The sequence below is a fragment of the Desmodus rotundus genome, chromosome 3, assembly GCF_022682495.2.
Source record: "Desmodus rotundus isolate HL8 chromosome 3, HLdesRot8A.1, whole genome shotgun sequence".
Taxonomy (NCBI): domain Eukaryota; kingdom Metazoa; phylum Chordata; class Mammalia; order Chiroptera; family Phyllostomidae; genus Desmodus; species Desmodus rotundus.
Genome location: NC_071389.1, coordinates 172,236,718 through 172,251,943, shown reverse-complemented (window position 1 = coordinate 172,251,943; position 15,226 = coordinate 172,236,718). Strand labels below are relative to the sequence as shown.

The following is a 15,226-nucleotide window of genomic DNA, read 5'->3' as shown; positions in this document are numbered from 1 at the left end:
AGGTTCATGGAACAAGAGGTGTGAGGCCTTCCTCTGGGTTGACAGCTCCAACTCCATTTTGAAATGACTCAGTTTATATCTGTTTTCTCAATTCTGGACCACCAGATGGCCGAAGGCCCTTACCCTTAAATTCTTATCGGGAAGCTGGAAGTTTCTCATGACAAGTGAGTTTGCCACGGTACACTAGAAGGAAACCCCAGTTGAAGCATTCCGTTGCTGTTCTTTGTTCCAGGTGTGCAAGAAACAGTAGCTAAATCCTTCTTATCTTGTTTAAATTAAGTTTGAGTACTTGCAGGGAGGATAAGAAAATACTTTTTAATAATAACTTCTAAAACTTCTTGGAAGAGTAAGCCAAACTTTCCAACTTGAAAAAGTTTTGCAATAACATTGAGATATTATGATGTGATTTTTTTAAATATTAATATTTTATGAACTGTATACTAAAACTGCTGACTTTTGAAAGAAGCCTGATCTTCTGTCTTTGGTTGCTGTCGACATTCCTCATCAGTGTGCTTTCTAAACCCTCTCAAGAAACCTCAATGAGAAAACTCGATAGACAGGGTCTCGCACCACTTTTAAACATACTATGCCAAGGAAAATGCAAAAAGAAACAGTTAGCTGGGTGTATGTAATTGGTGCTGAAACCATTGGAGGTAAAAATCTAAGAGAACTTTTTTTGCATTTTGTTCTTTGGTTTCATGAAAAACAGCTTTCCTATAAGGGAGGAAATGCTAACAAGACGATTGAAAAGATTCCTGATGGCTTTCATTGTTCATGTCAATTCAGCAACTTCATTCTGCTGAGCTGTTAGGCAAGAACCCATTTCCTCTAATATTGCAAGGGGTCCTGGAGCCTGTATTTTAAGAATGATTGAGAGCTACAAGTGGTAGGGTCTCTAGGCAATGTAGAATAGGCACTTGGGAAAAGCAAACAAGGAAACTGGAAAATTGAATGTATGTTATTTAACACTTGCTAACCCAAACTAACTACATCGTACATATCTATATTTTCGTATGCCTTGCTATTAGGAATGATACTGTCTCTCTTTCCTACACACCCCATTCCTCCTTTTTTTCTTTTTCTGTCTTCCCCTTACTGTGCATATTTGATCATAGAAGTGGGGAGAGGAGGGGGTGACACAGAAAATTCTTAAGCTGAATGTGACATCATAGTGGCAGAACTCTACGAAGACAGTGGATAGATTGAAATCCAGAATGTGGAAAGAATTTAGAATGTGTGTCAGTGCGCTGATCTCCTGGCCTGTCCAGTGCTTGCATGGCATTATCATGGGTGCTCCCACTTCTTACCAGGAATTAGTATGTCCCTTTTTGCTATTCTCACCTTTCGTGAATCTAACTGTAGAAGTTTTCTTTTTTTGTGATGTTCTCTCATTTGAGCATTCCACTTTACTAGTTGTCTCTTTGTTATTTTTCATCTCTAGCTCCTGGGTTTTTCCAGAGAGCAGAGCCTGTGGTGTGTGGGGTTGCGTGCAGAAAGTTTGCTTTGGGGACCGATACCAAGGCATAGGAGTAAACAGAGTGAGCAAGGAAGGAGGAAATGTATTACCAACTGCAGCAGGGAATTTGAGCTTCATCGGACTGATTCTCGTTGACAAATGAATGCAAACACTGCAGTGTTACCCACCTGAACAACAGAAAAGGGAAGCATTTAGCTTTCATTTTCTGTGGACTGAGGGTTTCCTCTTAAGACTAACTTGCCAGCATGTTGACATTATGCACCTATGAGCACCCCATGGGTCCCCATGCCCCAAAGGGGTCCGAGACACCTCTCTCTCTGCAGTTTCATGTATATATTTCTAGTTGCTTATGGAGCTCTCCATTGGAAGTTCTGCCTTCAGTACGTCCCCACATGTCTAAAATGAAAGTCGTCATCTTATTCCTCAATTCCCTAACCAAGAAAAAAAAAAAGCAAAAATGGTTCAAAATATCGGTCACCTTTAGCCTCATTGACGCAGCAAGTATTACTTGAACGTGTAATTCTTGGAGAAGAGCACACTGGTCTTTGAGAAGGATCTGGACTTCTGCCTTAGCTGCTTGCTTAGGCCTAGAACTCTAAGAAGCTTAAGCTCCCAGAGGAAAAGAGGACAGTGAGACCAGTTTTCTCCCTCAGCTACGGCTGGGGACAGCCGGACAGTCTTTCACAGTCCGGTTGTCTGATGGAGGAAAAGAAAATCAAGCAGCAGACCACCGGCAAGGACCCAAGATGGGAAGTTCTTGGCATCCTGCCTGCTCTTCCACTCAGGGTGGAGATTATACAGATTTACAAAAATGGCAGAGTTGAGCCAGACAGCTTTCTGGAGTTGTAGTAGTTTATAGTATTTCATCTGCCCAACTCCAGCACATAGTAAAGTCAAAAATACCTTGAAACTGCAGTTGAAAGTAGTTCAAAAAGTTTGCTGAGAATGGGAAGATCACAAGCGTCTATAGAACTGAATGAACTGATTACTTTAGCCTAAACGCATGGCAGGGTACTACCCACCACTGTAACACTTCGTGTGTGCATGAAGCTGCTCATTACCATTTAGTCACCAAATCTCGGCAGTGCAGAAATTGCCTGCCACGTGCCTTTCATCTAACTCAGGAAATGCCACAAACTTCCTGTTCTCTACAAAGTAAGGTGTCCTTGTGGTTTGTCATTCAAGCCTTCACTCCGCCACCACTACCCCCCAACCTGTAAACTGTTTTCTCCAGCCAGCGACTCACTGTTCCTCAAGCACTTCCAAAGCACACCCACTCTCTGTACTGTGCACCTGTCCAGCATCTGTCCCCCCGACAGCTTAAATGTTACTCATAATTTTCAAAGCACTGTCATGTACAGTATTCTTCTACTTTGCTTCTCATCTGTATCCTCACGTGACCTTTAACCTGTTCTGTTTTAATGACTTTATCCACACTCAGTGTGTTTTAACAACTCGCCTAAAATCACGAAGCTACAATACCTTGTGTTCAATGAATTTTCTTTTTTTTTAATCAATTTTGACTTTTTAAAAATTAATAGAGTTGTTCTTGTACTTAGAGCAGTTCTGTTTCAGGTTGCTGGTCTTTGTTACCTGAGAACTATCAGCTCCTGTTACACAGTGGTTATATTTTTATGTAACAAAATAGGAAAAGGGAAACAAATTTCCCCAACCCTCCTAAAATGCATAACATTTATACAGTTCTACTTTGTATTTACAAAAGGAAATATGTTTTTTAAAGATTTTATTTATTTATTTAGAGAGGGGGGAAGGTAGGGAGAAAGAGAAGAAGAGAAATAGTGATGTGAGAGAAAAATACCAATTGGTTGCCTCTGGATCCCCAACCAGAGACCAGGCCTGCAACCTAAGCGTGTGCCCTGACGGGGATCGAACTGATAACCTTTGTTTTGCAGGACAATGCCCCACCAACTGAGCCAGGCTGACCAGGGCAAAGCAAATATTTTTATAACCCAATTACTGTAGCTTTTGCTTCTGTCTCATTTTTATATATTTTTCCAGAAAGTTTATTCAGCAAAGATTTATGGAGCTCAGTGTAGGGTAGCATGTTGGTGCTTACAAAGTAAGAATTCTTAAGTGGTTTTTAAAACCCAGGAAGGAAATAAATTTGAGCATAAATGCTAAAAATATTTCTAGGATTGACTTAAGGGTATGATTATATCTTAACTACTTACATAAGCTGATAAATCTTTGAATGAATGGCAGGAATTCTGCTACTCAGTACCAATTATAACTCAGTAAAAATACAATTGCTATTAATAAAATCCAGATTCTTATAGCTAGGAGATATTTTAACTTTTATTTTAAAGTTCAGATGTATTTTAAAGTAGATACCAATGGCCAGAATAGATATCTTTCTCTTTTACTAACAGAGACTTAAGATTTCCACTTCTGGAATCTTTTGTACCTTTAAAATGATAATGTTAAGACACATGCAAAGAAGAGAAAAATGTGACCATTTCAAACATCACATTCACAATAAAGCATTTTCACAAAATGGATTTTGAGTTCTTTTAATATTTCCAAGTGCCTGTGGGTGCCAGGAATAAAGATGGTGGCATCAGATGATAATATTACTAAAAGCTAAAGAAACAGTAGATAAGAGTCCTTAAACAAGGAAAATATATTAAGCCACAGAAGTAAAAACCAGATCTGCAAAACTTATCCTATAGCCAATGGGATTTTAATTTTAGAAAAATAATTAAAAGACCTTTGGATTTTTTTTAAATGGTGAAATTCATTGTAAATAAATACTGTAAGTTAGTGATGTAGAAAGACATTAGCTTACACCTTCAAAGTTTTTTTTCAAAATATAACACAGGTATATAGCTCTCAGTGGTGGCTTTAAAATTTTGTTCTGCTGGGTTAGAGTAGTTTCATGTTTCTCCATAAGTGGGCTTCGTCAGTATTTCTGAACGCAGTTTAGAAATGCTTTTTTTTTTCTCTTTTAAGAGAATGGCAGATGTGTTTGACTCCTATGATAATGTTGTACCAATTTGTTGTTCCTTTTTAAAAATCTTGTCTTTCTCCCTTAAGAAAATGAGGAAACGTTACATAGTCTAACTACATCTTTTAAAGTACTGTTGATTCTTCTGAATATATAACATTTGTAATATTTTCCCAAACATTTACTTTTAGAAAATATAGATAAGCATAGTTTGTTCTGATTACTTTAAAATTTTCAAATAGGCCTCAACACTTTCTCTCATTCGTTATAAAAGAGACTTATTTACATTCTTCTATTTGAAAAGTCACTTCAAATTTCCCTGCTTCCTGCTTAAGAGTGAGTGGTTTCAATAGATAGTCATTCAGACCCTTCAATCTCAGGTTCTGGGACCTTCAGATGTGGCTCCAGTGAGAGAGGAAGGCATTTCCATTGTCATTGTCTAAATGACCTGTTTATAAAGACCCCTGCATTCCTCAAAGCTTCACCCTAAGCATGTCAAATTCTTTAGCTTCTTAGTTTTGCCACACATCTTAAGAGTTTATTGATCTACACAGGAGGACATTCTTAAGAAACGGATTCTTCGGTGATTAGGCTATCATGGTTTTTTGCTATTGTTAAGACAGATTCCCAACTTAAAAATTCTTTTCCTAAGATGTCTTTAAGAACTCAGGAATAGTCCAATTTCCATTTAAATGGGAAATGACAGCACAGCAATGGGTCTTCTCATTGGTTATCAAGGAAGGACAAAAGCTCTATCGCATAGATAGAAGTCATCCAGACTGCGTCCTCAAAAAAAAAGAAAAAAAAAACCCCACAAAGAAGGAAGCTGTCAGCACGAACTCAGACTGGAGGAGACACAAGGCAGAGCTTGAGCAGAGGTTTTCCTCTTCAGGGGATGAGATCCAGACTGGGGGAAATTAATGCTTATTTTACTGCCCTGGAATTTCTAAACCTGCTATCCAGTGTAATAGCCACCAACCATATGTAGCTATTTAAATTTACATTCAAATTGGTTATGTTTTTGTAATAGTAAAATTCATTTCCTCTGTTGCACTGGCCCCATTTCAGAGGCTAGAGGGCCATTGTGGCTGATGGCTAGAGTGTTGGACTATACCAATATAGAACATTTCTGCCATCACGGGAAGTTCTGTTGGGCAGTGCTATTCTAGGTGATTTATTACATAAACTTTTTAAATAGCAATTAAACCACTGCTTAACCACTTCTTATACTTAAAGGAGGATTGGAAAATTAATCTCTTCCAAGGATAAATTATATGAATGAACATCTTGACTCTGCTCACTGTTAATCTCTTTCTCCGTCCTGCCCTTCCCCCTAAAAATTACTCAGGCACATTTATCTCATGGTACAGTATCCTGTTCCTTCTGCATTTTACCTGGTGTAACTTCTGTTGCAATGGAGACTTTGAAACCAATATTTAGAAGTTACTGGAATAATCGAACAACTGGCAATTGGAAATTGGATTCCGACTGATAACCCAGGACTGATAATCCTGACTCTGCTGAGCCCGCTAACGCTAATAGTAAGGGGAGTCACTTTAACACCAAAGGGTGCTTTATATTCATACTGCCCAGTGCACCTCACAGCTGGGAAAAGAGGCTAGAGTCAAGGGTCAGATTTTTCTAGGCAGTTTTTCTAAACCCTTGGACTTTATTTGAGTAAAAATAGGTGTTTTCATTGTAAACAGAAATGCATTGGCATAACTAAGTGTATTTTTAGGATGTCTCCACTTAAGTGTTTCCTTGTTTATTACTAAAGGTAATTATGAAAATAATATAACACCTGAATTATATATTCTCATTTTTATTATTATAAAATAATGGGCCTTTTATAATTTAGCAATTAACTGAAACCTAAACCTGTATTACCTGTTGCTTCAAAGAAGGAATTAAAAGCAGGAAGCAAAGCATTTAAACATCCTCCACTTAATAATTAGTCATTCTCTTGCTCTTATTCCTTAAGACTTGTCGGCTATCAACACCATTATTATAATGATGTCTAAGATTCTTGTATTCAAACCAGGAGACAATTGTTGGATATTCGGGGGGTTTTCCCATTAAGAACTCAAACAGGAAATTCCAAGGAGCTCACGAAGCATTAGGTATGTCCCCCTGCATCTCCCTTTCCTCGGATTGTTTTATCCCATCTCTTCAACTTGAGTAAAACGGGATCCCAAGGAGTATGTGAGCTGATAAAAATTACATTCAGCGTACGTTAACACCTTGAGAACATCATAGTTACTTCTTTTTTTGGTTGTTTTAAACCAAGTTTTTATTTATTTATTTTTAACTATATTTTATTGATTATGCTATTACAATTGCCTTTTTTTTCCTTCCTTTTATTCCCCTCCATCCTGTACCCTCCCTTCCACCGCATTGCCCACCCCCCCACCTTCGTTCATGTCCATGGGTCATACATAAGTTCTTTGGCTTCTCCATTTCATATGCTATTCTTAACCTCCTCCTGTCTCTTTTGTACCTACCTGTTAGGCTTCTTATTCCCTGTCCTTTTCTTCTGTTCTCCCCCGCCCACTCACCACTGATAACCCTCCATGTGATCTCCATTTCTGTGATTCTCTTCCTGTTCTAGTTGTTTGCTTAGTGTATTTTTGTTTTTGTTGTGTTTTAGGTTCAGTTGTTGATAGTTGTGAGTTTATTGTCATTTTACTGTTCATAGTTTCGATCTTTTTCTGCTTGACTCTGAGATACTGTACAGTTAGTATAATTTAAATACTATTTTTTAAAAGATTTTATTTATTTATTTTTAGAAAGAGGGGAAAGAAGGAATAAAGAAGAGAAGAGAAACATCAATGTGTGGTTGCTTCTCTCGTGCCCCCAACTAGGGACCTGGCCCGCAACTCAGGCATGTGTCCTGACTAGGAATCGAACCAGAGACCCTTTGGTTTGTAGGCCAGCACTCAATCTGCTGAGCCACAGCCACCAGGGCTAAATATTATTTTTTATTTTAGTTTTTCTGTTCCTCAACCAGTTGCTTTTGCAATGATCCCTTCTCAGTGACTTAATGCTTAATGGTGTTTTATATGTAAATTAAACAGGCATTTTTAAATCACATAGGGCTTCCCTATATATATATACATGCATATTTACCTCTCAAAGTATTTCACCTAATAAATCAGGCTTCATTACCCTTCTACAGAAACCATATTGTCCCTTTTCCTTTTAAATACATTTTTTAAGTAAGTTTTTTAGGCCTAGAGTATGAGCATTAGTCATTGATCTGTACCATGTGGAAGCCCCCCCGTAAAGGAGCGAGCCGTGTTGACAGAACTAGCCGTGTTGACAGTGGCCCATTTGTAGTGCCAGATACCCAGGACTCCATGGGATCTCAGTTTGACCTCGAGTGGCCTTTATATTTGGATACTGTCTCACCTCCATTACTTCTTAAACATTTGTGCTCCTGACCACCACTCCCCCAACCCCACCCTCGGTAATCTCTGAGTCGTGTACTATTCTGTGTGATGTCCATGGCATGCTGCTGGAAGATAACAAGTATAGCTGAGATGGCTTTGAAAATTAAAATTAAAAAATATCAGAAAAAGAGACTGAAGCTACTCGTAGTATATCTATAGTTTTCTCTTTATAAATTACTTTCCAACACTGCAAAAAATTGACTCTGTACTGCATATCAACACATTTGTTTCATGTGTGCCTGACATGTCACCTGCAGATGCCCTGGTCCCTCATTCAATCTCACTGGAGGCAAGAAAGGAAGTTTGAGATTAACTGATGTGTAGATTTGAGTTCCACTGATAAGTAGAAGTTCTAGTTTGACTCATAGGTGTGTAGATTTGTCATAGAACTTTTTTTTAAAAAGTAGCTTAAACCAATCACAGGAAATTTCTAATTTGACAACCAAAACCAATTTTATTTACATGAAACATTGGTGACTAGGCTGAAAATAAAATTGTCTATATACACAGTTTTTAAGATTTATTTTTTACTCATGTTTATTAACCTTAAGATTAGTAAACTTTTGTTGTAGATTTAGCTGAATCAGTAAAGTAGCATTTGTTAACCATGATAGAAATGCTTATTTTCTATCATATGGAGGATGAAATTATGTAAACCGAATGTCACGAATTACAATGATAAAGACTTGTCTGCTTACAAATGGTACAGACTCTGTTGGCCTTTTACTCTCTCTCTCTATCATGATCATTGTTTTTTTGAATGCTATAACTCTTGAGTCCAGAGCCTGCTAAAACAAATATTTCTCTAGAGGCAGTAATTAAGTACAACACAGCTGGAAATGTGAAACATGGTTTCAGCCTTTTTAAGAGCTAGGGAGATAACACTAAATCTTTGCTAAGTAAAAAAGTCTTTGTAGTTTGCATATCTGTGAAATAATTCTACATGTGGTATTAATTACACTGAGAAAATCCAACGTAGAGTGTATGTAAATGTCAAGGTTAACTTTAATAAAATGTGAGTATCTTAGTGACAAGATATATTGATTATTATATTATAAAATTTTAGTATTTGTAGAGAACCAGTTTTTTTGATTTGCCTTATAAAGAACTGAATATCAGTTAAGCTTTACTGATTAGGTAATCAATTGGAAGAGACTGTGTTTCTCTTTTTTATGTTCATTGCTTGTCACCCTCTAGTTTACCTTTTGGATCGTGATGCTTTGTCATCTATTCTAATATATGTAGGTGTATTCATTATTCGTTTACATTGATTTTATTTATGAAGTAAAACCTAGATGCAGCAATGTTGTCGTTAGTAAGCTTTTTTATATATAACCTTGAACGTACTTTACTGCATTTAATACTTGTTCAAAATGATTTACATAAGATAGATCTGTACAACTTTGGGGTAAAATGTAAACAGCTGCACTATTAGGAACATATTAAAGTAGAGGCTATATTTACAGTGTCGTCTTTCAAATCTAGCTATGCTGTAAACTGATGTTTGCTGTATGCTCCTCCTGATTTGAAATAGATGAAAGAAAATGAACCTATTATCACCATGGTTCACACAATGATTGAGAACTCGGCGCTAAGACCCCAACTGTACCAGCAAGTAAGGTCTTGGACAGTGAATGATACTGCTTTATCATCTGCAAAATCCCTCAGTGACAGTTTTGGTTTACCCTCAGAGTTACTCATAACATTAGTGTTTTTCTTACTCCATTTTTTGTTTATGTCTATTCAGAAAAACGCAATTCATCCTCGCTTTTCAAGATGCTGCAGTATTCTTAGCATGGCTTCGCTGAACATTTTGCTGTTAAATAATAAGTGTGCCATTTTCCTGAAGTTTTTGTGCCTGAAGTTCTTGTGCAGAGTATTTGATTGATATGTACTTGGAGGTCTGCAGTACATTTGCAAAATTTTTGTAGATTGCCATTAATTTTGATTAACTGGAAAAGCATTATAACTGATTTTTAGGGAAAACTAAAGATTTTTTTTTCCCATTGAGGGGCACCCCCCCCATAAACCTCCACAATCTATTAGGGATAGATTATATTTGTATGGGAGTTCTTTAAATCTCATGTCTGTGCTGTGGTATGGTAAAACCTAAAGAAGGCCATTTCGTAACATGCTGGGAGTGTCTTCTCCCTGTACTCTTACAATTCTTGTGAAGTTACCAAGATAGGTCATATCTTTCCTCTTTCTTTTCCCTAACTCAGAATATGTACCGTGAGTTGGCTGGCTTTCTTTTAGGGCCTGAGAAATCTGCAGATCTGCAAAAGAAGTCATTTTATACATTCCTATCCCAGTTTTTTTGTATTTCATAGTCTAAATGTTCTTAGCTGTGTGTTTGGCAACATCAGCTTCTTCCACCTCAACACTCTCACGAATTACTGCGGCCTCTGGCCTGTTACAGTTAAACTTAAATTGTACAAAAGAAGATATTAACTAACATGAAAAATGAATATATGTTTTGATAAAAATATGTAAAACTGTTTTTTGTTTTGTTTTTTAAAGCACCTTGAGGTCACACGGGCTTTAAAGGCCTCTGGTTTGCATCAGTTGCCTCGGGGTCTGCGTCATCGCCTGGCAACTGTGAGATTGAAACAGCTGGGGGCAGGGCGACTCATTTCCGAGCACAGTTTTCAAAACATTTAAAGTACCTTTTATGAGTGAGCAGTTTTTCTTTTTTTAATAAAGAGATAAAATATTAAATATTTAAAGTTAAACAGCTTTACTTTTCAAAAGAAAATGGAATCTTTCAATTCTTAAAGTCACCAGGTTATAAGATCTTGATAATCCATTCCAAAATACTACACTGGGAACCTTAATACTTGTTCTGGACTTAACCTTTCTCAGTGTCTGAAGCTCTCAGTTTATCATTTTATATAATGCTAAATTGATACGAGATCAAAGCCATTTTGTTGTAATAAGTTATGTTTTCATTTTGTGCATTTTGCATATTTTCAATAAGAGTGCTAGCCTGGGTATTCCTGTTTGGTTTGGTTTGGCTTCTTTTTTATATTGATTACTAACCAGCACTGATGATGCAGACATCCTTGCTGATTGAAATTCCTTGGTCACACTGAAAGTTTTAATTGGAATTGTGTCTTTTTTTTTTAATGTGAAGATATTGGAGACCGCTCTTACAGCATCACTCACCTTAAATACTGAAAGCGCAGTAGACGTATGTAAATATATTTTCTCAATACTTGAAAAAAATAAAATTGTACAGAACAGGAAGATCTGAATGGCTAATATCAACAGCCATGACTTGGGTGTGAGATGGGCAAACAAATCAATGTTGCCTGTCAGCACTGTCGAGTCTAGAGAGAGTCTTCAGGTGACTTTTTTTTTTTTTAGCTGGCCACTGGTAAAGTATTTAATTTTTGAAGGCCATTGTTGATGAATAAAAGTTAGAGTCAGGCACATTTCTTAAAATGTGTTTATAAATTTGCATAAATTGAAATCAGATTTTTTTTCCCCTCCAGGTTTCCTTTATCATATTATTATCCAAAGAAAAACTTTATCAAATTTTATATTGAATATAGTTCTGCTTTTTCTGACATTGCATTACAATGCTGTGTTAATGGGTCCTGAAATTTAGGTGAAAATATAGTGACAATATAATGTCTTATGATCCATTCATTACTCTGAATCACATCATTTCAGGTTAGCTTTTAGGAGGACCCTTATGTTTGCATTACCTTAGGAGAAGAAATTACCTAGGCAGTAATTATCTTAAAATTAGTGAAATAAGTAGGAGCTAAAGTTAAATCACACAAATGCAAAAGAAGTAAGCATGAAGTTTAAAAAATCCCTCTGCATATATTAATCATCCTGCCACCTTTCATAATTATATTTTTGTACCAGTTTTTATAATATTTTAATCAGTGATGTTAATCACCTGATAAGTAATTGTTTTAAAAGACACAGACTAACATTAACAAATACAGCTCTGTATTTTTGAGTCCACATAGGATAAAGTGTCCAATTTTATCAAATTTCTCCAAAATTTTTTCTTGGAGAATGTTTGTATGTATATCATATATTTAGAAATGGATACCATAGAAAGTTTAATTTTAATGAACAAAACTAATTTTGTTTTAACCTAGTGCTGAACCAGTTTTTAAAAAAGGTTATTAGATACCTTATTAAAAGGTCTGTCTAAATAAAATATAGCACATATCCTTACACAGTCAGTAAAGTTTGATAATGTACTTCTCTGATTATCTAGCTTCTACATAGCCATTTTATTTGCTTTTCTAGTGTTGCTGAAGTACTTCAAACCCAGAACGTTTGGGGAGAGGGGTTTGCTAAAGATGAATTTGAAAAATGATTTAAAAAAAAAAAGTGTTGCTGTGAAACATTTTATACAGAACTTGAGTTAATCACAGTATTTAGGAAATTACTAGAAGGATTTTCGTATTGAGAACTAAATAGCAACTTTTTCAATTCTAGGTGGAAATTGTTTAATAGACTATATCTATTAAGAAAAGCCTCAGTAATAATTACTAGTAATGAAAATAGGCCATGCTTAAAAGCTAATTATTTAAAGAATAATCTTGTTTTCTTATACTCTTCTGACAGGTAAAAGCAGTGTATGGTAGAAGGTTGATTATCTTAAGGTTTTGATTAGCTGGTACCTAGTAATGAATATATTGAATAATTTGATAAAAGGTTTATATAAATTTTTAGTGGTACTAAAAATTAAGGTACAGCAAAATTTAATTTGTGTAGAATATATATCAATAAAGATGTCACTCTAAAATTATAACTATATAGTGCATGTTTTCTTTTATACAATATGCCAACTGATAATAAAAGTGAATATGCAATTTAGATTCCCTAAATTATGCCAATATCCTTAATATTTATTATGGATTACTAAATTTTTATTTTAAATTACTAGTCTTTTTTCTGTTGAACCTGGATATAGGATACAATTCGCATTTCAATCTAGATGTAGCACTGTCCACTAGCTATGTTGAAATTACGCATTTCATGGTTTCGTAAAGCTGTTTTGCATTTAACTTTAAATATTAAATAAAGAAGGTATATTTGGACATTTAGTAGCTAAAGCCTTTTATCTTTCTTATAAATGAGAAAATTTGATTTTGTCATTTTACAATTTTTATCATGGATCTAAGCACTTAAAATTTATTTTTCATTACCTTTTTTTTCAGATAGGAGTATAAATTCTTGGGCTAGGTATTTTAACAGAGAATAATTGACACCCCTGAGAACATGATCAGTGATCTTTATTTTAAAATAGTGCACAAGTATTCTGACTTTTGTCATTAAATTCATTTTTCATGTGATGTTCATTTCTATGGAAGTTTTGCAGTTAATAATTACCGTGCTTAAACAGTTACAGGCTCATTTGCATGAGGTACATGGAAGTCGTGTCTTGAAATGAAACTCAGAATTCCAGGGTTTATTTTTGTATGTTTGGAATGCTTACATGTTTAACTTACTGATTCCCATATTTCTAGATCCACTCAAAATTATCTGCTGTTTAAATTATGCCTCCTTCTGTAGATGTACCTGTCAAACAGTTTTTTAGAGAAAGGGCATAAATAGTTAAAGTTTATACATTTCTCTTACACATTTGTATGTGTACGTATAAAATACAATTTTATAATCTAGAATGTAGTTGGGATACACTATTCCCGTCCCCACTTTTTGAAAAAGTGTACAATTAGTAAACATGCAGTGAGCCCCTATTAAAATTTTCCTACTATTTTTTGTTATTCGCTAGCAGTCAATGTAAAGTCAAAACACAGGAGAGGTAGTGAAATGCTGCCTGCAGAGGCTGTGGTGTGGTCTGTGGTGTAACAGACGGGGATGGCTAGCGAAACCCTGGTGAGCACAGTCAAAAGCCAGGATTCATTCCACCAAAAGATGTAAACAAATGCTGTCAGCGAACACATACAAGCTTTTTATGAAATTTGACTGTCCATAATTTATAATAACGTGGGCTTTCAGTTTTGAGGTTTTGAATGCTTTTCCTCTTTTTCAATTAAACCCATACTTTTCCTCCATTATCTTTTAGTTCTTAAGACAGAAGAACAAGATAAGTCTATATTGTGTATGTGTGTTTATATATTATGTATATGTATACAATATGTTACAGGCTTTGTTAGTAAAATTGTACTAAGATGTGTCGACATTTAAGTGTACACATACACAGTTGTGTGATTATGTGTATACTGTGAGGACAGTTTTGACTGTTGAAATATGCCTGATTCAAATACTTGATTCATTACAGTTGCTATGATTGTATTTGTCAATTTTCATTAAAATGTGTGTCTTACAAATGGAACATGTAAGGTGCTGTATAACTTTGTTTGACCAGCTTATTATTTTGTTTGATAAGCTGAAGTTAACATCGTTGTTAATGTATCCTGCATATTGTATCACTGTTGAATATTTTTCTATTTTTGTAATGATCTGTGTTTGAATTAAACTCCTGAAATATAAGTCATTAAAATCCCATTTTTATTAGTTATATAAATCTAAACTATTAACTATAGACTAAATGCATTCTTAAATACTACTTTTAAAGTTGCGTTGTGACATTTTCCCTTGTAGCTGTCACAAGACGAATGCAGAGGCACATTGCACAAATACAGGCCTGACGAAGTCGATATTGACGTAAGTTTTCCCGTGCTGGACATCCTGAGTGCTGTCGTGTTTTCTGCTGCGACACAGCACAGGAGCGTGACAGAAATTTGCCCTTCCAAAATGATATCAACTAAATCAGCATGTTCATCTTCTGCACTTAGATCCAATTGAATGCTAACTCCCCAGTCTATTCTCTGCCCACCCTCACCCCCATAGTTAACAGTTCAGTGTACTACGAGTCACAAATGAAAGTAAAAAACAATTTTATTAAAAATTATATAGGGCTGGAGACAAAGTAAAATAGTCTCAATCTTTTGGAGAAAATATCAGTACAAGTGTCATCATTTCTTCCTCTTTTATTACTTAAATTTAGTATTTTGTAATCATATTTTAGATCGGTGACTTGTTATGCATTCTTACTTACATCTCATTCTTCCTGCATTTCCCCTGGTTTTATTCATTGAGTTGTACCTCTTTTTCATTTCAATGTACAGTAGTCTCCCCTTCTCTGGTTTTGCTTTGTGTGGTTTCAGTGACCTGCAGTCAACCATGGACCACAGTGTTAAGTGGAATATTCCAGAAATAAACCATTCATAAATTTTAAGTTTCATCCCAATTCAAGCATTATGATGAAATCTCATGCCATCCCACCCATCTTGCCTAGGAGCTGACTCGTCCCTTTGTCCCGCATCTCCTCCCTGCTGC

General features: G+C 35.6%; 1 protein-coding gene across 5 annotated transcripts in view; it reads left to right on the top strand.

The window, feature by feature from the left end:
- PLEKHA5 (pleckstrin homology domain containing A5) overlaps positions 1-15,226 on the top strand; it is a 200,433-nt gene that overhangs the window by 155,039 nt on the left and 30,168 nt on the right. For 4 of the 5 annotated variants that reach the window (XR_006653308.3, XM_045184049.3, XM_045184050.3 and 1 more), the window contains one exon: positions 14,489-14,551. Coding sequence is in view for 4 of the 5 variants with exons in the window: in XM_045184049.3 (XP_045039984.2) it covers positions 14,489-14,551 (63 nt within the window). In the remaining variant the exon portion in view is untranslated. Of the gene's footprint in view, positions 1-9,425; positions 9,507-13,949; positions 13,986-14,488; positions 14,552-15,226 lie in introns of all 5 variants that reach the window. The other variant, XM_045184053.3, reaches the window with a different exon arrangement.